Source organism: Giraffa tippelskirchi, chromosome 11, assembly GCF_054371585.1.
Source record: "Giraffa tippelskirchi isolate mGirTip1 chromosome 11, T2T-mGirTip1v1.2.pri, whole genome shotgun sequence".
Taxonomy (NCBI): Eukaryota; Metazoa; Chordata; class Mammalia; order Artiodactyla; family Giraffidae; genus Giraffa; species Giraffa tippelskirchi.
The window spans coordinates 110759745-110786163 of NC_137285.1; the positions used below are offsets into that span (position 1 = coordinate 110759745).

A 26419-nucleotide genomic window follows, 5' to 3' on the forward strand; every position below is an offset into this window, starting at 1 on the left:
TTTTATCGGGAGAGAAAGTTCCCATACACAGACAGACAAGGTGAATGCAAGACTACTAGTAGGCTATGGCCAATAATGGTTGCTTCAAGCTCTCAGTTCTAATTTGTAGCTCTCAGAGCTACAAATGCATTTTTCTTTTATAAACTTTTAGGTGTTTATTATTTACCATCTAAGATTTGCCTTTTCTTTTTAAGAGGGACCTAACTATCTGGCCAGTTAGCCAGCTTCTCTGTATTGTGAGATAATTCTTGTGCAAGTGTTTCTATAACAAACTTGTCCTCTTGTTTAAAAAAAAAAATGTAAAAACAAATCATTTTCAAGTGCCACATGAGAAATGTGTGTGACTATGTGCTAAACTGTCAGTGGTGAGGGTAAGGAATAGAAAAGGTTTCTGTAGCTTGGACAGATGTATTTGTTGTTCAGTCGCTCAGTCGCCGACTCTTTGCTACCCCATGGGCTGCAGCACACCAGACTTCCTTGTCCTTTGCCATCTCCCGGAGCTTGCTCAAACTCATGTCCATTGAGTCGGTGATGCCATCCAACCATGTATAACTAGAAAGAAAAACAACTTTTTCTCAAAACACAGTACACAAAAATATTCAGGTTGGCTAACTTTCTGGCACTGATTTAGATAGTTTATATATTTTCTGGTAAACAATTAATATTGGAGCCAATTTCTCTATTATTTCTAAATTTAGGGATAATGAGTTTTTGTTGTTGTTGTATACCTTTTTTAGGCTGTGGGAAGAGGTTTGCTAATTAAGTGTCAATTAAAAGAAAAACTTTACCATTCTTATAATTAATAATTAAATCTGAACTATCTTAAACGAAGGGTATAAATGAGTAAGAAGCTGAAGTGTTCATTTAAAAATTAAGTCTTTATACCACTTTGATTTTTTTTTAGTTAAAAAAGAAAACAGTTTAAATCTGTAATTTCAGGTCAGTTCCTTTGATAATTACTTCTATAATGTTTGGCTTTTTTTTTTTTAAAACAGAGATAATTAATGTATTTTATTTGTCCATCTCAACTTCATAAACTGTCATTCTGAGTTTGATATTTTTCTCCAAAGAAACATGTTCTAATGATTTTTCTTTTCTTTTCTTTTCTAGGAGTCAGAGAATAATAAGTTATGTTCCCTATATTCCTTCCGAAATACCTCTACCTCACCACATAAGCCTGACGAAGGGAGTCGGGACCGCGAGATAATGACCAGTGTTACTTTTGGAACCCCAGAACGCCGCAAAGGGAGCCTTGCCGATGTGGTGGACACACTGAAACAGAAGAAGCTTGAGGAAATGACTCGGACTGAACAAGAGGGTATGTGTGGACTTAACTATTGGGCTTTATTCTTTTAAAGATTCCAGCTTAAAAAAAAAAAATGAGTGGGATTTCAAGGGCCAGAGAAGTGCATAATTGGCACTAGCAAGGAAAAAGTTATTCAGAGGTTACCATGGTGATGGCAGATTGTGATCCATTAGAAGTGTTAGACAGATAGTTCCATTTTTCTACAACTCTGTGCATTTTACTTGATTCTTATAATAACAAATCAAGGTTTTAAACTGACTATAAGCCTTGCTCTGGAAAAAGGTAGTATAGGTATTTTCTCAGCTGCAACACTATTTTTCATTTTTTCCTCCCATATTTCCTTTTAATGGATAGTATTTTATTATGAAAATACTGTTTAAAAAGAAAAAAAGCCTAATTTATTTATCCTTATTTTTACAAATATTATAAACTTATAAATATTATTATTTTACCTTCAAATGTTGTAGAATTGAGAGTTGAGGGTTTCTAATATTGTTAAAACAGTGTTCAAGGAGAGAATTCTTTGACACATGACATCTACTGAGACATCCACCTTCTCTCCTCTCTCTACAAGAGTCCACTTAGGTTAACCTAGGTCCTAAAAAGTAGTGAAAGGAGACTCTCTAATAATATGCTTAAATTAATCAACTCTAAGTGATTGCTATCCTATGTAGGTTCTTTCATTTTTTATGTACAGATTTTAGACTTTAAAATATAGAGTAATTAATGGCTCTGAATCACTACTTACATGTAAATTAAATTTAAACCTCTGTGGAACTGTAGGGAAATGGGGATTTGATATAAGGGAATTTTTCATGTTAACTTAATTTTATTCCTTAAAAGGCTCAAAAGTTTAAAAATTTCAGATTAATTTTTGTTACCTGTCCACAACATCAGCAATCTTGATGGAAGTTTCTAAAATGTATTACGTTTCCCATGCTTACTAACTAGATTATATGGTACAAAATGTAAATTTTTTTTGATGACTCACGGTCATGAGGCAGTAGACTATAAACTCCAATACCTGTCTAACAATCACGTGACCCTGGATAAGTTTTTCAATCTCCCTGCATCACCAAATTTGAAATTTTGTATGGTAGTAACCTGACTTCTTAAACATTTTGATAATTAACTATAATAATTAATATGGGTCTTATGAACATACATTTGAGGTATTGTGATGATTGTTGTGTTATAAATGTCAATTACTTTACCATGCTATAATGTAATGATGCCCCCAGAGATCATTGAGATAATTAGGACAATTGCTTTACAGTTATTTCTCTGAAATTATGAAACTTTGGAGTTCCTATGTGTGCTTGATTTAGATACCTTTTTTGGTGCGTATGTGTGTGTGTGTATGTTGGTTTCTCTTCCTTTGATATCAGGTTTCAGGCTATAACTTCTTACTTGGCTGTGAATAATTTCTAATTTGCTTCTTATATTTATCTTTCAGTTATTAAATTAGATGATCATAACACTCTAGACACTATTTAAAATATGAACGCACATTTCTGGGTGAGTTGCTGAGAGATTCTGGGCAATATACATCCTCTTCAATTCACAGACTCTGTACTGACTCTTCTCGCTGTTCAGAGACTTTATACTTCTCATTCGTTCCTATGTTCTAGAATAACTGAGGTTGCCAAGTCAATAAACTCTGAATAAATGAGATTGCTAGATTACTTTTGTGATTCATCAGAAAGATGGTTTTAGTTCTATAAGAAAGTACTTTTCAACATACTTCAGAGGGTTCTGTTATGTAAAAATAAAGAAATTGACTTGTGGTGATTTTTTTAGGGGGAAGGGTCTAGACTGTTAGGGAATTTAAACTCATTCTTCTCTTGCAAGTAATGATTAGTTTATGTTTCCTCTTCATTACTGTGTGTTATAGATTTGATTAAAGAGTAGCACTTTCAATATGAGACCTCTCATTTAAGTCCTTTATCATTATATTCCTATTATTAAAGAATGTTTTTTATGTACATTACAGAACTTTGTTTTCTAAAGTACATATATTTTAGGCATCAGAAATTCACATGTTTTTAGTGCGTATCAACATATATAGTCCACTAAGAACAAATATGAAATGATAAAAAGTCTGCTCATCAAACCTACAGATTCCAAAAATCTAGGAGAAATGCTGAATATACTGTATGAAAGAAACAAAAACTCAAAAGTTTTTGACAAACCCAAAATATAAACTTTAACTCATCAAGATGAAAGTTAATAGATGTTACTGTCTGCCAGTCCAGGTTTGATGCATGAGACAAGGGCCCAGGGCTGGTGCAATGGGATGACCCAGAGGGATGGGATGGGGAGGGAGGTGGGAAGGGAGTTCAGGATGGGGAACACATGTAAATGCATGGCTGATTCATGTCAATGTATGGCAAAAACCACTACAATATTGTAAAGTAATTAGCCTCCAACTAAAATAAATAAATTAATTTAAAAAATTGCATTTTTAAATCTTAAAAAAAAAAATAGATATTACTGTCAAGTCCAGAGGCTGTGACCAAAATTCCTATCTGCACAAGTAATTACTGGAGAAAATTTAAATAGCAGACACACGATTAAAAAAAAAAACCCCACATATGAGTTTTGGGTGATAGAGCAATGGAGTTAGCATGGTGAATATTACCAAAAAATTGCCAGTGCTATTCTAGTCAGCATTACAGAATTAATGTGTGTAATTACATACCTAGAATTACAGTATGTAAGATTCAAGAGGCCTCAGTCTCACTGAATTTCTCGCTCAATAGAATGCATCTGAAGTATTGTGTGAAGGTGAGAATTACTACACTTTAAGAGGAACTCAGAAGCATTGGGATATTCTCAGAGAACAATCAATATGAGAACAGACACAATTATATAATATGAAGAATAATTGGAGGAACTATTCCTCCAAGAATAATTGGAGGAATAATTGGAGTAATATTATCATATAATATTATATGTCATATATTTTACTTTATAATAGGACCAGCTATCTAACAGTGTAGTTGTCCAGGTATGGAAAACTTTCTTTGGAAGGCAATAAATTACCTTTGGAGGTATGCAGAAATCTTAATTGCTATCTTTAAAGGTTATTGTAGAGGAGAAGTGATTGGTCTTTTTCTTCCAAGACTATGAATTTTTATGAACTAAATATGCTTATTTAGTATTCTATAGTTCATGGCATATTTTTAATACCCCTAATCAAGAGCTTCATAGTATCATGATTATTTTTCTACAAGTTTTTTTTCTTATTATGCAAGGTGCTATATTAGAACTGAGGGATTCTTACCATGTTGCTTTATTTTTTTGGCTGTGGATCCCTTTGGTGGGTTGATGATGCCTACAGGTCTATCCTTATTTTAAATATATAAAGTAAATTCATGGAATTATAGAGAAAATGAATTATATTAAAATGTTAATTTAAAAATTTTGTGATATGGCAGGAAGTACTATTTTACTCATGGATTAAACACAAGATCTAGTGGAAGGACTAAAAATATACTTTTGAAGTAGTGATAAGCATAAAAGATATTTTGAGATAATCTTCAAATACAATGTAATCTATATATTGTTGTTCTATTGATTATAATCTCACAGATACTATGAATTTATTATTTGTTGTCTGCTTTGATAATTTAAAGAAATCACATTTTCAGTTAAAAATATTGGTGAAAAATATTTTTTCCATCCAAATTTGCAGACTTCCTGAATTCTATGGACAGATTCTTGGGGTCTGTGGACCCTAGGTGAAGAACCACTATGCTACATGATATTGCATACCTATCATGAGTAAAGCAAAGGTCTCTAAGTTTAAAGAGTTTATATTCTAGTAGAAGGTATAAAACACAGACAAAATGAACTCTAATTCAATGTCATTTAAAGTTCCATGAGTGCTATGTAGATAAAATGTTATAGGAGTTTACAAGATAGATTGTGCCTGTCTAGGAAACCACGGAAGGGTTCTCTAGGAAAAGTGGGTTGTAACTGGTTGGAGAATGAAAGAAAGTATACAGGCAGAAATGGAGGGGAGGGACATTTCAGTCAAAAGGAACAGGCAGAGAGCTTTAAAACAGCAGAGAGTTCAAGTTCTACTTTAAAGTATATGAAGATGCATATGCAATGTAAAACTGAAAAAGTAGGTTCTGTTCATCACAGAGGTCCTTTAATTCTTGGCTTAGAAATTTGAACTTTATACTGAAGGTTATGGAGGAACCATTGACTATTTTTTAGCACAATAAATTGATGGATTAGAGCTTTCCTCCAAGAAAGTTAATCTGGCAGCACTGTGTCGGATGTATGGGAGTACAGAGACATTAAAGAAATTGTTTCAGGCTAGAGATAATGAGAGCCTGAACTAAGGCAGCAGAAACAAGAGAGAAGAAGCAGTGCATATGGAAAAGATATTAGGAGATAGAATTATTAGGACTCAACATTTAAAGCGAGGATATCAATAGAGAGGAGTTGTTTAAAGGTAGCTCAGAGTAAGTAGTAGGATGGAACTACAGTTAATGAGGAAAGTAGATCAAAATGTTTTGGAAACTGGAGTAATGAGGATTCCTATTTTTTATTTTGAGTTTGATTCCTAATTTTAACTACTTGCTTGGAGCAATGGAACAGAACAGTAGGATGGGAGAATAAAAATAATTATAGTAAAGGTCATTAATAAGCTTTGATAGATTTATGATTTTATAATAATTATATTCTAGTTCCAAGGAAGTATAATAGCTCCACCAATATTTTGGACTTTTTAAAGCCCATCTCCTCATTTGGGACATCGCTTATCCCACGGGACATATAAAAGCTTTCAGATGCATTACTTGCCTCTTCCTCACTTCTACTTTCTGGTTTGAAGGCCATACTTCATGAGTGGCAAGCTTCTGTGACTGACATAATGAATGACCTTCCTGAGTCATTCTTGTCCTGGAGAATGTTTTGACTCTATCAAACTAAATACCCTCCCCCCTCACTTCCCCTCATATACAATAACTGATCTATAAAAAGTTTATTTATTATGATCTATTTTAAAACAATATCTACATGATAAAACAAAAACTCTCCACAGGATAATAGGAAAGTTATTCTCTTACAGGTGGATTCTTTGATTAACCAAATAATTGTCCGCTATTTTATGTGCCATTCTCTCAAGAAATATCCTCTCCAGAACAGTGATTTGACTGGACTGCTGAAACACTGATGAACAAAGGTGTTCTGTCTGAAGTGCTTCCTCTGAAAGTAAGATTTGTGGGAAAATAGACAAGGTTTACATTTTCTTGTAAATTTAACCCTGATTTTTTTTTCCTGCCATAGATAGACACATCAGCAGGTAGATAGATAGATAGATATGTGTGCAGATACATGGAAAAATGGATGGATAGAATGAATATCAGAGTCTACATTTTAAAACTGCTGATATTGGTGGGTATAATATGCAGAAAGACTTTGATTAATAGGCTCAGGTTTAAATGCTTCTAAGATAAAAATCCTTCAGTTGGGGTTAAATGATGAATTTTAGTTATCCTTGTATCACCCATCTTGTTACCAATGTAGCTGGGCTCTAACATAAGCGACAGTTGTCAGAAAATGAATACTTTAAAAAGGACTTCTATATCTAAATACATATATTTAATCAGAGAGTCCTTTGGCTTCTGAAAATAAGTTGTCTAATGAGAATTTCATTTGAGCAGCTGCGACTGAGGAGGTCAACAGGCATTGCCTAGGAGAATATGGCCCAGCTGGTTAAATCTGGTTGTTGTCGTGATTTAAATGGTCAAGTGCTGCTTGTAATCCAGGACCGTCTGTTTGTAAAGGGAAGAGTGAGTGCTTCAGCATAATGTACAGCTGTTTTAATCTCTCTTTAATAATAGTGCTTCAGCCACTATCATGTCTTGTGCATCATACTACTAAGTATATGATCCTAGACTGGATGAACTGGTTTGGGACAGGTTCTGGAGTCATGTGAGATTGCAGAGAAAGGGATATAAACCTCAGCTCTAACAAAATAAGAGTTTCTTTCTGACTTTTTCCTCCTTTAAGAGACTTATATTTTAGGTGGTAATTATTGTGATCAAGAGGGAGTGATGAAACTTGTAGTTAAAAATATTAGAATAAATGTGTTATATTTGATAGAGGCCATAAGCTTAAAGGAAAACATGCAGAGTTTAGGTACAATGTCATAGAATGTATGTTGGTCAGAAATTAGAGTATTTGTCCAGTGGAATTGTGTGTATCAAGATATGATAATAATGAAAGTATGTGGATTCATTTGACTGTTTATGTGGAGAAAGGGCAGGAGCATTTGAGCTTTGGATTCCTGGTGGGATAGGCTTTCCAATGGATTATGCAGCTGTTGCCCAGCACAAGAATGAACACGTGTTTATGTATCTGATGGATTATTATCATTATTCACATCTCTAAACAATAATTTGGATTTCTACATATATTTTCACTGAATTATATTTAGTAAGCATATATGTTGGTATGTATTGCTTATCTAATGTTAATAGCTTTTGCTGTACTAAAAGAGGAGTGTGATATAGTTTAAACAATGGGAAAACTCATTTTTGAAAGTCATATGTTTTTTGAGTGAGCCAGATCTGGGTTTGAATGTAAGTTCTAATATTTAGCAAGGTAGTATAGTGTACTGATTGAGTGTGGACTCTGGATCTAGGCTGTCTGAGCCTCAGTTTAGCATTTGCCAGTTGGATGACATTGGGCACCCCTCTGCGTTTTCTCAGCCAAATATTGGACATAGTTATACAGCTATCATGAAAAGAAAAGGATTTAGTTAATGCAACTAAAACATTTAGAGCATTACCAGTACATAGTAAGTGCTCAATAAATGTAGCCAACTTTATTTCCTAGTCTTAGGGAAATAATTTCATCCTTTTGTGCTTCAGTTCCCTCATCTGTAAAACTGGAGAAATGATATCTACCTTTCAGGGTTATATATATACATAAACATAGCTTATACAATTATAATTATTTTTACTATTGCTATTATAACTACTATTACTAATGTCATTTGAAGAATGTTTTTTAAAGAGAAATATTGCAGGAGTCTCATCCTGCACCACAGACAGAACCATAGGAAATGTCCCATGGTGTTAGGGGATTTAACATTTGGCAGCAATGACGTACTTATTTTCTGGAAGAGCAATTCAGCTTAACTCTCCTTTCAGGCTTTTTGGAAAAGCTGATACTAAAGTTTCCCTGCTGGAAGCCAATCTTCCCTGCTGAGAAATATGTGGAATATGGTGTTGTCAGTGAGAGAGTTGGTAAAGCCTTGGATGAAGTTTTCAAATAATACCCAGTTAAAAGTACTGTGCTCCTATTAAAGAAAAAAAAATATATTAAAAGCCCATGCTAAAAAATATTAAAGTTTAACATTCATACCATGCTAGAACATTAAAAGAAACTTTTAAAGCAAAATTTATGGATGTTAGGTTTTTAGTTCAGTTCAGTTTAGTCGCTCAGTCCTGTCCAACTCTGCGATCCCTTGAACCGCAGCACGCCAGGCCTCCCTGTCCATCACCAACTCCCGAGTCCACCCAAATCCATGTCCATTGAGTCGGTGATGCCATTCAACCATCTCATCCTCTGTTGCCCCCTTCTCCTCCTGCCCTCAATCTTTCCCAGCATCAGGGTCTTTTCAAATGAGTCAGCTCTTCGCATCAGGTGGCCAAAGTATTGGAGTTTCAGCTTCAACGTCAGTCCTTCCAATGAACACCCAGGACTGATCTCTTTTAGGTTTTTGCCACTGTTTTAATTGAAAGTTATATTGGTGAAATATTTAGAATACCCAAGATCCAAACCTTTCCTTATATTTCTCATTTATGGGAGAAGGTTTTGGACTTTTGCATAAAAACACATTAAGTATTTATTATGAAGTCCCCAGAATTATTATTTTAAGTAAGTTGGAAATTTCAGGTCATTTAAGTGCTGAAGTTACCCAAGATCACTCCTACTCTAGGTGAAGAAGCAATCAGATATTCAGAGCAAAGCTGATGTAACTTCATTTTAATTCACTTTTTCTTTTCTTTAAAGTATACCTTTACTCTCTTATAATGTTTGGGTCCTCAATCTTATTTTAAAGGATTTGTATTACATGCATAGCAAATCCTAATCTAGTACCAAATAATTTAAATACACATATTTCTGCAAGTATTGTACAATTAGGGATTAAAATGAGGAACTAGAACTACTGTTCCATATTGAATTATGGAAAAGAATAATGCTTCTTGTGTTTTTGTGTTAAGTATATTTGCTTTCTAATTCTTCAGAAACTGGTCATCCTCACATATAACTTTATGAAGTATGTGATTAGCCCGAATCCTGTGAACCCTAGACATTCTGGGCAAATACTTGTTTCAATTTGCTGCTGTTTTTCAACTCCCATTTTCAGTATTGGCAGTGTCCTAGGTGGTTGAATTATTTTCTCAACTTCATTTTGTGTGTCTCTTCCTTGAAAAGATACTTCAAATTTCTTGGCCCATTTCTATCTCCTCAGACTTAAAAATTCTTTTCTTAAAATTTTTTCTCTATGAATGTCAAGAACAGATGCAGTCAGTTGCTTCTGATTTTTCCTCTTCCTGACCTGGGAAGCAAGAAGGTGTTCCTTGGCATTTTGTTAAGAGGATGCAACTTCCTCTCCATGGTTTGATGAAATTAAGTCTTTGTCTTTTATGAATTTTGAACTGGTGAAGTCAAAGTGGATCATTAGCATTTTACATTTTTCTTTCCACTGAAAATTCATTAGATAGCCTTATTCTGGATTTATTCTCAAAAGAATAGGGAGCAGTTTTAAAATCTATAAATTTTTCTTGCACAATATATGTGTAAAATCCAAAGAAAAAATGAATAAAAAAAGAAATGACAAACTTAAATCTGTGTTTATTATGTAGTATTTGATTATATATATTATAAGGCATAAAAATAAAACAAACACTTGTAAATTCATCATTCAGTTTAATGTTTTCTTTACCTATTCAATCCCTGTGTTTTCTACATAGATGTAACTACTGCCAGAACTTTGTGTTTAGAATCTTCCTTTTCTTGTTTTAAAGCAGTTTTATATATGTTCCTAAATAATATGTCATTTAGCTTTGTTTCAGAACTTTATAAAGATGGTATTACACTGTAACCTTCTATGACTTATTTTTTATACTCATAATTATATTTCAAGATCAATTTTGCTCTGTGTAGCTCTAGTTCATTTTCACTTTTGTATGATATTCCACATGCTATCCCACAGAATGCTATATAGGAGTGTACTCTCCTGTTTACTGTCTGTGGACATTTGGATGATTTCCAGTTTTCTGCTAGTACAACCAATGAGAGTATGAACATTCTTGTACCTGTCTTCTGATACACATGTGCATGAGCTTCTTCCTAGGGCGTGTTCCCAGGAGTGGAGTTGCTGTTGACAAATTTGTATTATTTTTTCCTACTCTGTTGGAAAACAGTACACAAAGAAACTGGAGCTTCAGTGTGTGTGTGTGTGTTGTAGTTCCTGAAAGCCTTAACTGTCTATACCTTTGGTTCCACCTTCCTCAAAACATCTAGCCCAGGCTTCCTTTTATTGCTGAGCTTTTCAGACACATGTAAGAGCGTTTGATGGACTCTTCACTGCAATTTTTCTTTTTCTTTTTGTTGTTTCTTAATAGAATGTCTTCAGCCCTTCTTTTAAGTATGAGCACCAGTGTATTGTCATTCTCCCTCTGGACTATGATTACTAGGTTTGTTAGGAAAGACACTTTTTTCCCCATTTGATTCTTTTTACTGATGTTTCTAGCTCTGTGTGGTTTTTGAATTAAAGTAATTCCTAATCTCTAACCTTATCAGGTTCACAGTCGTTTTTTCTTAAATATCTACTTCAAATTCAAAATTAACCAGCAAACTCTTGATTATTGCCACTGTTCTAGCCATTCATATGGGAAAAGATGTATTTTTCTATCTGAACAGTTGGCTTCTTAACTGGAAATCTTCACTTTTTCTTAAAATGTTTTATCTGGGAATCCTTTCTGATTCAGATTAGCCTGAATTTGATGTGCATTCTTGCTTGACTATGGTAACCTTCTGAGTAATACCTAATAATTATTTAATTAGTTAATTGATCTTAGCATTAGTTTTTTAATTTAGAAAATGAAAATATTGGTTGAGCATTGAAAGCCACATTCTAAAATTCTGTGCTGCTTTGATTTTCTTTTATTGGAGTTTGTATCTGAATTTCAGCAGCCACTATCAATAATTTTCATTTTCAAACTGTTTTCACAATAAAAGAGTCATCTGAACCAACATCATGATTATTTTTCTCTTAATTGAAATTGTCCTTTACTATTTCCAGTCTCTTTTATTCCTGATGTTTTTATAAAGATAGAGGTAAAAGCTGCCATTCAGTTTTGATGTCTGAAAAAGTCAGTGTCCAGGGAAGGTACTTATAGACAAAGCCATGGATAATTGGCTCAGAAAGTTCTTTACATGGTTTGAGAGGTTGGCAAATGGAGGGTGGGGTTAGTAGTGTGGCATGATCCAGAAGAAGCTAAAGGCCAATGATTCTACCTTTTGGCAGAGCTGTTATTAAGGGGATTTGGGCCTTAGAGGGAATTCATGGCCATAATTATTAGCCATATGAGGTTATGGGTTTAATGCTGAATAACTGTGACATTTAGACCTATCATAACTTTATTAATTTATGTCTTGAGAGTTTAAGTATAACTGAGAAGCCAACACTGAGAGGCCGGACAAGTTCACACACAATGAGTCACAAAATATAAGTCATCCCCTAGCATTAGAAAGGAGGCAGAAGTTAGAGGCCTGTGGACTTCCCCAGTTGCTCTCATGTAGTGAACTGAAATGAGTAAATACAAATGGGTGGTTAAAATAAATGAAGATAGGATGAAGAATAACTATGAAAAATGTGACAAAGTATTGAATTATTTGCAAGGCACTAGTGGTAACAGTACTCTTGCCTGGAAAATCCCATGGACCGAGGAGCCTGGTAGGCTCCAGTCGATGGGGTCGCTAAGAGTCGGACACGACTGAGCGACTTCACTTTCACTTTTCACTTTCATGCATTGGAGAAGGAAATGGCAACCCACTCCAGTGTTCTTGCCTGGACAATCCCGGGGACGGCGGAGCCTGGTGGGCTGCCATCTATGGGGTCGCACAGAGTCGGACATGACTGAAGCGACAGCAGCAGCAACAGCAGCAGTGTTAACTGTAGTAGAATTCTTTTGCTACTAATGTGTGATTTTTGAATGAAGGCAGCCTATAGTCAACATGTAGTTTTTTGGGTGGCTAATAAACTGTGGGCACTGGGATTCCCTTCTGCTCCAAAATGCAGTAGAACTTAGCTTACCCTGTAACTTCGTGGCGGATCCTTCAGAAATTCCTCTAATCTTGTACTTCTTGCTCCTGTCACAGGCATGGAAGAGATGGGAAATTTAAGAATTAATGCATAAGCAATGTGTTGTTTTGGAGCAATCGCCCTTTGTTTTCAGGTGAAAAAAGGAGACTGGGGAAAACTACCTAATGTACCTGATGTACAAAGTCCTAAAAACTATTCTTTGATCTTTTTGAGAATGTTTGATGGTATATATAGAGTGACAGTGTCATTTTGGAGTACAGAGGACAGCAAAAAATTAATGTTTGCTTATAAATACCATTGTCACCAAACTCATGTACACAGAAACTCATGTATTAATTTTATTTCTCCATTAGTAATTTTAATTTAACTCTTAACCCTCCTTCTCATTAATAAGAGAAATTCTCATCTCAGTTCCAGGCAAACTCAATTACTTCAGTATTTAACTTCAGTTACTTTTAATTATGCCCCTTTCACGTCTTTCTGGTTTTATCTGATATCAGATGGTTTCAGCATTTTACTGGCATTGGAGCATTGATATCTGGCCAGTGATCATCAATCTCTATTATGCTTGGAATAAAATTCATTGCTTAAAATTCAAATATTGTACTCTGGCTTTCAAAACTCATTATTACTTTTTGCCCTCAGAGCATTCCAGCTACTGGACCGTTTTCTTTTTCCTCAGGCATATCTTAATTCCTTTGCACTTGCTTTTCTCTGTATATAGAATTATTTTCCTTTAGATCTATATATATTGGCTTTTAAAAAACTGTCTTTAGTTTTTAATCTTTCTTTTTCTTTCTTCCTTCCTTTCTTTTGGATAAATTTCTTAGATATACCCTATTTATTTCAAACAATAGTAAAAACTTTTGTCTGTATCTCACTGTTGTAGCTACTCCACTATTTACTTTCTGAGTGGTCAGTATTAGCTTCAGAAATTAGGTGTGTCCTTGGTACCCAATGGAGACTAGCTGCTTTGAATTTTTTTCCTAGCTTAATTTTTTTAAATACTTATTCATTGTCTTCCACATCAGCTGTGCTTTGTCTTTTTGCTTAAACGTGAGTAATTTGGGCATTTCTTACTCAGAGCAACTGATTCTGATTAAGAAACTTGAAGATGTAACAATCTCATGACAAACTTTCTTATTGAAAGAGTCAGCACTGTTAAGTTGGATTAGTTATTTAGTCCAACATACTTCATGCTCAACCATTATCCCTACCCTTCTGTCTCCCCTCTGCTTATCTAAGTTTTCCATGTATCTATTTCGCTTTACATAAAATCCAGATCGTATCTTGTCTTCTACTGATGACTTTAGCCCTCAAGACTTTATCTTTGTCTAAAATTTGTGGAGTCGTAAAAAAATGTCAAATTCATAGACACAGGAAGTAAAAAAGTAGTCAGCATCTGGGGATGGATAGGGGAAACAAGGTGAGATTGGTAAAAGGGTGCAGACTTTCAGTTATAAGATGAATAAGATCTGAGTATATAATGTATAACATGGTGACTATATTTGATAATATTGTATAACTGAAAATTTCTAAGATTAGCAAATCTTAGCAGAGTAGAATTTAAATAGATGAGGTAACGGGTGGATGTGTTAATGAACTCAGTGGGGGTAATCCTTTCACAATGAATCTATATATCATATCATCACATTGTATACTTTAAATATCTTACAACTTTGTTTGTCAATTATACCTCAGTAAAGCTGAAAAAAAACCCATATGCCACTCCATTTATCAATATATTATAAATCTATGTTTGCTAGTTTTTAAATTAAGATTTTTATTGAGATAATTGTAGATTCACATGCAGTTGTAGGAAATAATATACAGAGGTCCAGTGTATACTTTGTTTATTTCCTCCACTGATAACATTTTGCAAAACTGCCACATACTGTCACAACCAGGTTATTAACATTGATACAGAACTCTGATCTTATTCATTTTTCTCCAGTTTTAATTGTACTCAATTGTGTGTGCATGTGTGTATTAGGTTCTCCACAGTTTTGTCACCTGTAAATACCTATAGAGGTTCATGTATTCACTACCACAATCAAGATACTGAATAGTTCCATCACCACGAGGATCACTTGTGTTGCTCTTATAGAACCATACCCACCTCTCTTCTACTCCAACACCTCTTACCCTCTATACTAAATTCCTGCCAGCCATTAAACTATCCTTCATCTCTAGCATTTTGTCATTTCAAATATGTTATATAAATGGATTGATGCAGTAGCTATTTTTTTTTTGGAATTGGCATTAAAAAATAAAACAAACAGTATAATTCCCTGGAGATTCACCCAAGTTGTTGCATGTGTCATTGCATTTATTAAGCTCTTCCATCTGGTAGTGTAGGGGGTGAGGAGAGGTAAAAGTGGGGAAAGAGGAGGAGAGGAAAAGAATAGTTATTGGTTTTCAGTAGCTCTCAGTTTAGTGGAAGAAACATGTGTACATAAAGTAATAATATTATAGTTAAGTGCTGTACTAGAGTAGTAGAGTTCTAAAATGCTGGAGTACAGAAGAGGGAACTATCATTTTGTCTAGAAGATTTAAGAAGGGATTTATAGGCATTTGAGCTGGATTTTGGTTAATTATAAGCTATTCATAGTGAACAAGCAATATAATAGAATCCCAGATAGAAAAGCGTGTATAAGGTTTCAATGACATGATTAAACCTGTGAGTGTGGTGAATTCAAGAGGCTTGGTGTAGTTAGGATGGGAGATATGACTAAAAAAAATGATTGAAGCTGTTGTAGAGTTTGAATTTTATCTTTTGGGTAGTAGAGAAGAGTTGAGAGCTACTTAAACAGGGATTCCCTGGTGGCTCAGACGGTAAAGCGTCTGCCCGCAATGCGGGAGACCTGAGTTCGATCCCTGGATTGAGAAGAAAATGGCAACCCACTCCAGTACTCTTGCCTAGAAAATTCCATGGATGGAGTAGCCTGGTGGGCTACAGTCCATGGGGTCACAAAGAGTCGGACATGACTGAGCAACTTCACTTTCACTTAAAGTAGGAGGGTGAGTGACATAATTGCACACACTTCTTAGAAAGATAGCTTTGATAGCATTTTGATTCTCAGTTGCAAAGAGGCAAAGCCAAATGCAGGAAAATCTGTTAGTAGGCTATTTTAATGAGATACACATGTATTGATAAAAGTCTAAACAACTAAGGCGGTAGCAGGAGTTAGGGAGGAAGAATCAACCTGTATATATATATATATATAGGCTTCCCAGGTGGTGCTAGTGGTAAATAACCTGCCTGCCAGTGCAGGAGATGTAAGAAATGAGGGTTCAATCCCTGGGTAGGGAAGAGCCCCTGGAGGAGGGTATGGCAACCCACTCCAGTATTCTTGCCTGGAGAATCCCATGGACAGAGGAGCCTGGCAGGCTCTAGTCCATAGGGTCACGAGGAGTTGGGCACAAGTGAAGCAACTTAGCATGCAGGCATATATGTGTATGTGTGTATATATATGTGTGTATAAACTATACATATGTGAGGTTTGAAGTTGTTGAGAGTCAAAAACAATTGAAGTATCTTGGTAGAGATCGAGATACTTGATCAACGGTGAGATTATTATGATGGTGACTTGAGATAGATGAGAAGGTTTGGGTTTAGACATACTGAGTTTTGGCATTCTGTGAAGGTAGATACACCAAGCCACCAGCAGTTGTAACACTGAGTGTCCTGGAGATTAGGAGAGAGACTCCCTTTCTTATCATTGTGATGGATTTAGTCTCCCTTTTCTTAGAGAACCCACTGTGATTAGTCATCTTTGCTTTCAGGTGGCATCATGTTTGCTACATAGTGGAAGCTCTATAATCTATCATTCTCTTCTGTAAAAGAGGAGGAGTGACTGTAGGCCAGTATGGGTCATGTGTGTTTTACACGTTCAGGTAAATTTGATTAATCTTGTAGCCCAGTGGTTCAGATTGTCAGTAGCGCAATTGTTACAGGGAACTTGTTAGAAATGGAAATTCTTGGGCCTCACCCCTTACCTACTGAATCAGAAACCCTGGGATGCAGCCCAGCAACCTGTGTTTTAACAAGCTTGCCCAGTGCTCCTGTTGCAGACAAAAGACTGACAATATGGAATGACACCTATACTATACTGTTCTGTACTGTACTATGCTATACTGTACTAAATTCCAAACTGTATAGTAGTTACCATGAAATCATCTTGCAACCAGGCAGCATATTTTCAACTATCCTTACAATCAAGAATTGTCTAACAAGTCATAAAATAATGGATACATTGATTTGAGAAGTAGGGTGAAAATACAAGTCATAGGCTATATATGTCAAGGAGTGTAGATATTACCTTCTCACTTTTGTTGCTCTTTCTTTAAATCTTATTTCATTTAAGTTTGTATCTCCAATTAGCTGGAAAATAAAATACTGTGATATCATGAAGAAAAATGAAATTCAGGACTGCTTTAGTGGTTTAGTGACTAGTTAGGGTGATGGTGTTAGGGGCTCTGGTTAAAGAAGAGAAGCTGATAGGGGAAAGAAGAAAATGTATTGTGTGCTTTCAAATGTATTCATCTGGATTTAGATTTTATTTCAGTTTTGTACCTTGATCACAGGTAGAACACTCAGGTCATAGCTTATGACCCTTATCTGAGGGTGCTTAATAGATGATGAACCAAGTTTAATCCAAAAATGAAGCACACAGTGTTTGGGCTTTAAGAAGGTTAACATTTTAATTGCCAAAGAAAATCTTGTATTCTTGTTAGACATGTAGATCTAGAAGTGTTGAGGTGGCCGGGACATAAGTGAATTTCCTAGTTGCTTAGGTGAACAGCCTCAGGTTTCTTTGGTGATGAACTTTGGTTTTCGTTAGCCCTGCTTGCTCTGCCATTCCTGCTGTTTTGCAACAGGGCTTAAAAGTGCTTTAAGTGCTTGTGACCGTGGTAATGAATGAAAATGTCTTTCCAGCACTGAGAGGATTGCATTAGACTGAATAGTCACCTCACTTGTAAAAGCACTATTAGAGTGGGGCAGCTGTAAGTAAGGATAACGATTTGTGTCCACTGCTTATTTACTGAAAATTGTCAATGTATTATTTATTGAGAGCTCTCCAGACAGTGCTTGTCAGAATAAAAATGTCAGCTCTGAGCAAAATGTTATAATACATAATAAAAATGCTAGGTACGCATTTTAGGGAGACAGCTAATTAGACCTGCTTTTTCTTAAGGAGGGGGAAGTAAAGATGTCTAATATTGTGGATTTTCTCCATTTGTGTAAGCCCTTTTCTTCCCCCCTGCTCAACTCAGTATTTGGTTTAGAAACTTACCATGTCTGAGAAATAATTTGAACAACTTTGTATTGTTGCCATTAGATACCCCAAGAAGCGAGGAGGCTTGCTAAAGGAGGAAGGGCCTGGCTTGCAGTCCCACAGTGAGCAGCTGCCCTCACCTCCATGTTCTGTCTGAAATTAGAAGATGTCACTTCCTCCTTGAGCAGTGCTCGTGGAAAACTGCCTCCAGTGTAAACAACATAAAATTATTAAGCTTATTCCTCAGCCGTGCTAATTAACCCCAAACAAATTTCACATTAAGGAAACAGAATTCAATCAATGTAAATGTTATTGCTGTGTATTACTGTAAGCAATAATATAGTGGCTAAAATAATTAATTATTTTGGATTTTTTTAAAAGGAAGTATTTTTTTATTGTGGTATGAAATATTTTGTGAATTATTTCCCTTTTCTTCAGTCTATCCTGGCATAGAATATAAAAGACCCATCTGGTAAAGCGTGGGTGATACGCAGTTGTCTTTTACGGAAAGGGAAAATGTATTTTGGAGTGAGTGCTTCAGGTTTACTCCAACTGATAAATTTTCATTGGTGATACATATGCAGATTTTGTTTCCTTATACCTACTGTAGTTCACAACTTGTTGTAGCAATTTCTTATCCTTTTCCCCATTGTCACCAGTGATGATTGTGGTGGGAATGATTTAAAAAAAAAAAAAAAGAATGATAGTTAAATACAATACACTTCTAAGGGGAAAAAAATGAAATATCATTTTATTGCATTTCAGGTTTTGGGAAGCAATTGCCGATAAAGATTTTCCATGTTTTTGTTTTTTTTTTAAGTCTGGTCTTACATATTAAGTCAGGTTATCCTTTTCAAGATAATTTTCTCAGATTCTTTGGGAGAACAACCAGATTTGTAAATAATTTCTTGGTTGTGCCTATGATAACTTTGAATAAAATTTATTATTTTCAGCATCTTCATCATCCTCAAATACTTTTAAAGACATCAAGTACAGAAGTCAGATTACATGTAATTTTATTTTTAATGCACTAAGATGCATATTTGACTAATGGAATTATTTGTCATTTAAGAGATAGCATGTTCTATGGTGTTTGAAACATAAATAGGATTTGCATTGAGATTATTCTGAGATACGAAACATCCTTTAATATATACTGGCAAGTGCTAAATTAACTTTGAAATTTAAAGTAATTTAACAAAATGAGTAACATAAAAAGCATAATGTTGCTTTTTGCAGATTTAACACAAACCATTTGTTTGTAAGTTTAATATCTTCTGGTAAATATCAGTCTGTCCTCATTCCTCAATTACTTCAGTATCGTATTTCGTGGGCACTCTTAATTCCTTAATTCTTTACTTTATTAATACTCTGTCTTCATTTTGGTAGGAGTATTTAACTTAAATGCCTAATATGCAAATTGGTACTAAATATTTACTGTGATGCCAGAACTAATAATGAGATCGTAAGTGTTCCAAGGATAGCTGGAGAATGCTACTTAAAAAATAATAAAAATATTTTTATTATGTAGTTGAGAAAAAAATAAAATCTTGTGGGAGGATTGTTTTAAAATAATATCTGAGTGTACCATTTATTTGATTTTATATTTTGGTTTCAACTGATTTGTTTCATATGGTTGCTTATATTTTGGTCTATTTCTTTAGTTTCTATAGCTAGAGAGTGATTTTGACTTCTTTTAGATGTTTACTTTCATCTTTCCAAACAGAAAATACTCTTAGATTTTATATGCATACTTAGGAAGGTGATAATGTACCAAAGATTATAAGACAATATATTCAGTAATTTTATTATATAAAATTTAGACAATAATAATTTGTATTAAACATTTCTAAACATTTTAGATGTTTATATGTAGAAGTATATTTAAAGTAAAAGCTTTAAATGATAGGCATGCTATAGCAAAGACCATGGCATGGTTAAATATGATAACTGGCACTTGAGTAGCCCTTTGGCAGTTAGGACAGTTAGAAGATAATAAGCTGTACAATTTATCTGATTAATATTCCTGGATTTTTAAAGTTACAGTATAATGCCAAACCAAAAAATGCAGTAAAATTCTAGACTATGGTCTTAGTTGGAAAAACCTGTATTAGGATATTTTAAAATGAGATGCAGTACTTTATTCCCTTTAAGACTATAATTGACAAACTGCAGTAATCATGCTTTTATGTGCTTTTCTCCCTCTATTGAATTCATTTTTAAAAATGAAAGTAAAAAAGGTAAAAAGGAGACTCCAGAATTTTGAAACCAAGTGGTCCTGAAGTGATGGGAAAATAGCCAAGGTGTCACAGCTAATTTCTGACCCTGTTTTATGAGTTCTGCTGTTCCTTATTCCCCCTGTCAGCCTGGGAATCCCTGAGGCTGTGCAAACTGGCTGAACATCACTCAATTCCAGTTTTATATCCCCTTTTAATAATGTTGAGTCTATTCTGTCCAACTTTGATTCAGACAACCTGCTTGTCTTGAACAAGTGATATATTTAATCAGTGACTCTGTCTCCAGCACAGCTCCCACTGCGTGTGACTAGAGCCCAGAGTAGTGCACTGGTCTGTCACTTCTGTTTGAATGGGTAATGTGGAGCCCATCAGCTGAAAAGATGGGAGCTGGAACTGCTTGTTAGGACACATGATCAAAAGCCACTCTCTGCTTTCTGCCAATCAAACCTCATGTCGCCTTGTGGGGCAGACATTAGATAGATTTTTTTTTTTCTGCTTTACACTGTGGGCACTTTGCCAGTTTGACATGTGAACTGTTACAAAAGATAGCAGAGTTTCACCCGTTTGCTGACTGCTTTAAAATATTACTGAACTCTTGTTGTCAAAATGAAATTTTCATAATACTATAGTATAATAAATTCTTTGAAGTATTATTATTCGGTGACTTTATCTTGTAATTTGTGGATTTGTTGTTGCTGTTTTTGCTTGGGCAGAAGAAACAATAGACAATAGGTTCTTAGGTGAAAGTAAGGAAGACAAGAACCCTTAAACCGATTCAGTTGTAAAGCTAGCACAACTGTATGACCGATAGTTTTGAATAAGATGATCATTGCTTTGTGAAAATAACATTAGTGAATTAAATGTTATTTTGCATTCTCTCTCCTCTGCTTTAAAAATTATTTACTTCTAAGTCAGGAAAGGAGAGTGGTTTTAATATTATTATTTTCCTCAAACATTAAAATTTTACTTTGAAATTTAATTCAGGATCTTATTCACTCTGCTTACTGAGAAGATGGACAAATTTCTAAATTCTGATTTGCAGTTGCTCTGATTTTCAGTTGTCGTGATGGATATTTTTATCCTGTTTTTTTCTTTTTGTCATCCTCTGAAGAGTCCTCCATTATATCACAATCTTATCTTTGTACCCATAGCAACCCAGTATTGATGGTGACATGACCTAACTTCTAGGCTTTTTAAGAGAAGAATGAGTACCTAAGTACTTTTGACTTAAAAGGCATTTCCTACAATTTCCAAACACCCGGATAACTGTGCTAATGCTGTTAAATCTTAGTTGGTGCTTTGATATCTCCAAAGTTGCCACTTGGTACTTGCTGTTTCTTCTCTAATGATCATTTTAAAAGGAGTTAAACATTTTCACCAAAACATGCCATGGCAATCTACTGGAACTCATTTAAACAGTGAGCTACACATAAACAGCTGCTCCTTCAATAAGCCATTCTTTATAATACCCTTATTACCTTCTAGTGTCTCAAATTCTGATTAGTCAACAGTGCTGATTGCTGCACGGCATTCCGTTGCCCATCTTCCTTCTGCTCAGCTGCTCATGTCTTAGTTGTTATTTGATTACAACACAACTTGTGCATTGTTTCTCCAAGTTGCTCTTCATATTGTGTCTTAAAAACTCTGAATTATCCAGAAAAACTGCGATGATATGAGAGGGACTTTCTTTACACACATTAAAAATATCTGAATCAAGCATGGTACAAAATATATAACTATGGAACACTTATACTGGAAAGAATATTAGTGACTTAAACTCAGTGCTTATGATCAAATTAAGAAACAGATTAAGTATGTGGAAATATTTTTAAAAACATTATAGTACTTTGCGAATGTAAAGCATTATAAAATTGTTATATTAAGGTTATTAAAATTCAGTCAGATATAAAATTCTGAGAGAGGTAATTATGTATGTAGAACATCACAGGAAGGGCCTTCATCTTTGCCCCAGTACTATATAATTTTAGTCCAATTGTTCTGCAGCACAGTGATGCCCCACTAAATAGGACCACACATTGGTGGTTTAAGTTATGATGAAATAAGAAGGGTGGGAAAAATCTCTATAATGAAGTTTGAATTTCAACTATTTCTATGTTGTGACCCTCTAGAATCTACTCTTGGTGAGTAGCAAATGCTGATATACTAGAAATGCAACCCCTGTAAAGGCCCTAAATCTGTCATTGTGCTCTGGAGTCAGCTCTGAAAATAGCAAAGCTCTTTTGGTAAATTAAAATCGGTGTGAATGGCAACAGATGTTGACATGCTTTTGTCTTTAGGGATGCCAGTTATGAGGAGAGGGTCAGTGAGGTTAGATGTAGGAAATATAGGAAGTGTGCAAACTTGTTATACAAAGGGAGTTCTGTGTGGGGATGCTTGTCAATAGAATTGTATTTATCTTTGGTAGTCCAGGTAAAAATTATACACACATTACTTTATCTAGAGGAAAAATGAAGGAAATGGTATTTATTTCTGGGAAGGCTGTAACTTTGCGATGTTCCCTTGTGGTTGTCTTTTCTTCATCAAACTTCACTGGCTATAAACTGTCTCAGGCTACTATTAGGTTTTACTTTCCAGCGTCATTTTGGCATAGCTTCCTAAAGTATTTGTTGAACTCTAATGCTACAGTAGAGTCTTTGTACTGATATTTGTCAAAAATAATGAAAATGGTTTATGTTCTAAAAATGTGCAATTTATCAAATAGCTTGTATAGTCAATTTAAATAAGTCTCATAGAAGTTTCAGTCTTGATTTGAAAAAATAGCTTAGGATGAATTTATTTATAAGAACCTTAATAGTTTCTCTCAATTCCTTTTACATTTTAGATTACCTTATAATTTTCTAAATCTACATGAACAATAATGATCAATTTTGTCAGTATTATTCACACCTTTTATTAATTTAACATAGATGAATAAATGTGAATGTTGTGAAGAGTTGATTGGGAATAGATTTTAAATCTGACAGTTAGATTACAGGGTACCTAAGAAAAAATGGCTCTTTCACTAGGTACCTAGTAATTTAATTCTTGTTTGAAATTATTATAATTTATTACAGTGTGTGGGTCCTAATGAATGTCTACTATTAAATGAAAAGGAGAAATTGAAATTAAGATTATGAAATTCTTTTAACTCATATCTTAAAATCCTCTTAAACAATTCAGAAGACATTAATAAGCTATGTGGGTTTCTTTCCATATTCTGTAATGGCAAATAAAAACATTTTTTCAGCATTTAAAGATTCAAAAAAATGTTGAATTGCTATTAAACCTCAAACCATGCAATCTTGGAATTTTATAAAATGGTAGTAGCCATTATAACAGCATTAAAATTGGCAACTCCATTTAAATATTTATTTGGATTATAAACAGACTTTTCTAGCACTTGAGTTTTCCAGAAATGACTAGGTTTTCCTTGTGTTAAACATTTAATGTAGGACAATTTGAGATTTCATAGAATTGTAAACTATACTAGATTAACATTTAAAAATTTCCAAATATCAGTGAGACTTTAAACATGTGAGTAAAAATTTATAAATAAAATAAAGTTCTCCAAATGCCCATAGGCATTGAAAGTTGTCATTTATTCCTGGATCTAAGTAAAACCTGTTATATACACAAAATGAAAATTAGGTCATTGAGAAATCATAATTTCTGGGTGAAAGCAATGAACATACAACAATTTTTCTGTCCTGATATTTTCTCAAGAAGAAACCCCTCTCATAAGTATGACCGGGCTTCTTTGACAGTTCTTTAAAAAAGAACATCACTGACTACCTCTTTGAATTTTCGCTATTATTATGCTTACCTAAAAACCCTAAAGCCTTTTTTCCTAATTTCTAGAGCTTTTCTTCTCTATTGAGGCTGCTATAATGCATCTATGAGCTAGTAATTAGTTTATATACAAAGAGAGAAAAGAAATTAAGCCAGTTGGTGATGAGTTTACATTTGATTGCAGAGAATAACCCTGCTCTGGTTTTTGACAGCTTCAGAACAATGCTAGCATAGGAGATAAAGGGCATGCCATCTCTCATTTTGAAGAGCCCCCCCTTTACCAATTCTGGATATAACAATAATTTTAAAAATGTAGGTTCTTTAGGGAGTGGCTATTTTGGGTAGATTTTTGTTTGTTATAGGATTTTCACAGGATTTCCTTCAAGGCTGTGGAGTTGTGCCCTTAGGCCTGTAACAGTCATAACTCCATTCTTGTCCTTTGTCATAAAATTCTCCATCTTCCTCCCTCCACTTCCACTCCCACTTAAGGATGTGTTGCCAAAAGAATATAGTGAGAGTGCTAGCTATTTCTGTATGGGAAGGTGATTGGTTGCCTCTGATAATCTGATCATTGAGTTCAAGTTAGCTCAGGAATCTTATAGAAAGAAAGGACAGAAAGGAGTAGGGCAATACTTCCTTAGTAGTGATTACTGATCTCTTTTTAAAATGTTTACAGCAATTGTTAAGTAAGGAAATAATTAGATAAAATTTACTCTGCCTCTGTTTCTAAAAATAAAGCCTTTTCTCATTTATCAGTAATGTCCACGTGGTTACTGTTTATCACTGTAAGTACTTCCAACAGTTAAATACTGGTGTCTCTCATCTACTATTACAAAAGTCTAAAATCTGCCCAACTACAACATGGGGATAGGTGAGGAAGATATAACTTTCTAATTCTCAGTTTGAGAACATGATGGTTGTACTATAAAAAAAACCAAACAAACAAACCACCTGCTTCTTTAAAACATTTTTTGCTAATTGTGATAAAGTAACTTTAAAATGTTAACTTTGAAAGGCAGTGGCAATTTACTAAACTATATCTGCTATTATATTTAATTAGATTTTTTTCCTCCTTTGTGCCTGTTTAAACTCTAAATGAAAGATGGAAATATGTTTGCTCTAACATATTTGATGTGATTGAGATGAGATTAAGCGGTTTAAATGATTTAAAAATTATATTTACTTTAGTGCAATCTGTTAGGTTCAGTTGCTGATCTGTCTCTTGGTTTGCTTTGTTGGTATGGCAAACCAGGCACTGAGGGCTAAACTATTCAGCACATGAGTAGGGTTAAAAATCTGGGTTTCCTCTCTCCTTCCCGGTTACTGAATTCTTCAGTAAAAGTTAAATTTGCTGTTCAGACATTAGCTGCACTTCTTAGCAATGACCTTGTGGGGTAGAGAAGCATGGCACAGTGGCACTTTCCAGCTGTATTCAGCCTATCCGTCGGGGTATAATCATGCTCGGTCCCAGCACCGCAGGCTTGGACATATGTTGAGTTTTATTTCTTTCTTCTGACATTAATCCTATTCACCAGCTGTTCTGCCAGCTGCCATTCTTCAGCTTAGAGATTACATTTTGGGGGATACCAACAAAGGTCTAGTTGACCACTGCTTTCTTTTTCCTTTTTTCCCCTTATTCTTTAGAAATGATTGGACCTGGGGGTTAGGAGAGCTCAATCTTTTTCCACTATCACCTCACTTTTCTTTGGATACTACACATTAACATGATTTATAATCACTTTCAGTTTGTTGTAGATAAGCCTTCCAAAGAGCCAGATTACCACCTTACTTATAAATCCCCTTTCCATAAAAAGGTTTTAAGTTTACATTGAAGGCTATAATTAATGTTTCTTATGCTACTATATAAACAACATTAATTAGTGACAAATTCTTTTGATGTCCTAAAACATATTCCAGCTGAAAATATGCTTTCAGTTCTTTTTTACCTCCCTGCAGGTTTGAGAGCATATCTCTGTTAAGATGATACTTTTTTTCCTGAGCTATGGTTTCACTAATCTTGTTTGAATGGGCTATTAAATCTCTGTTACACTCATAATATATACTAATAAGTAGTATAGATTTCTCACTTCGTATTCCAGATGATCTGTCCATAAGCAGGATGTTAAACATCTGTAGTTTAAGCCTTCTGGGACTAACAAATGCATTAATGCCAGAAAGAAATGCGACCTGGACGATAAGGTCGTGGACCATGTGGTAAAGAGGCATCCCCAATGTTATCAAGCCTGTGTATACTCTCCATTGTTAATCCTTCCATTTTCATAAAGGCAAAGAGACTAATAGATTTAAGTTGTAATCATTTACAGTACATGTTTATTACATTAATACCAACAAATACACAAAATCCCATATGTGTTATAATTCCCCCAGCTGATATTTTAAAGTGGTTTATCCCACATGTCTCACAATAGCATTCACTTAACCATTA

At 34.6% G+C, this 26419-nt stretch overlaps 1 protein-coding gene across 50 annotated transcripts in view; it reads left to right on the top strand.

Annotated features, from left to right (window-relative positions):
* SOX6 (SRY-box transcription factor 6) overlaps positions 1-26419 on the top strand; it is a 671664-nt gene that overhangs the window by 314124 nt on the left and 331121 nt on the right. For all 50 annotated transcript variants that reach the window (XM_081541518.1, XM_081541528.1, XM_081541535.1 and 47 more), the window contains one exon: positions 1111-1318. In XM_081541518.1, the coding sequence (XP_081397644.1) occupies positions 1111-1318 (208 nt within the window). The remainder of the gene's footprint in view (positions 1-1110; positions 1319-26419) is intronic.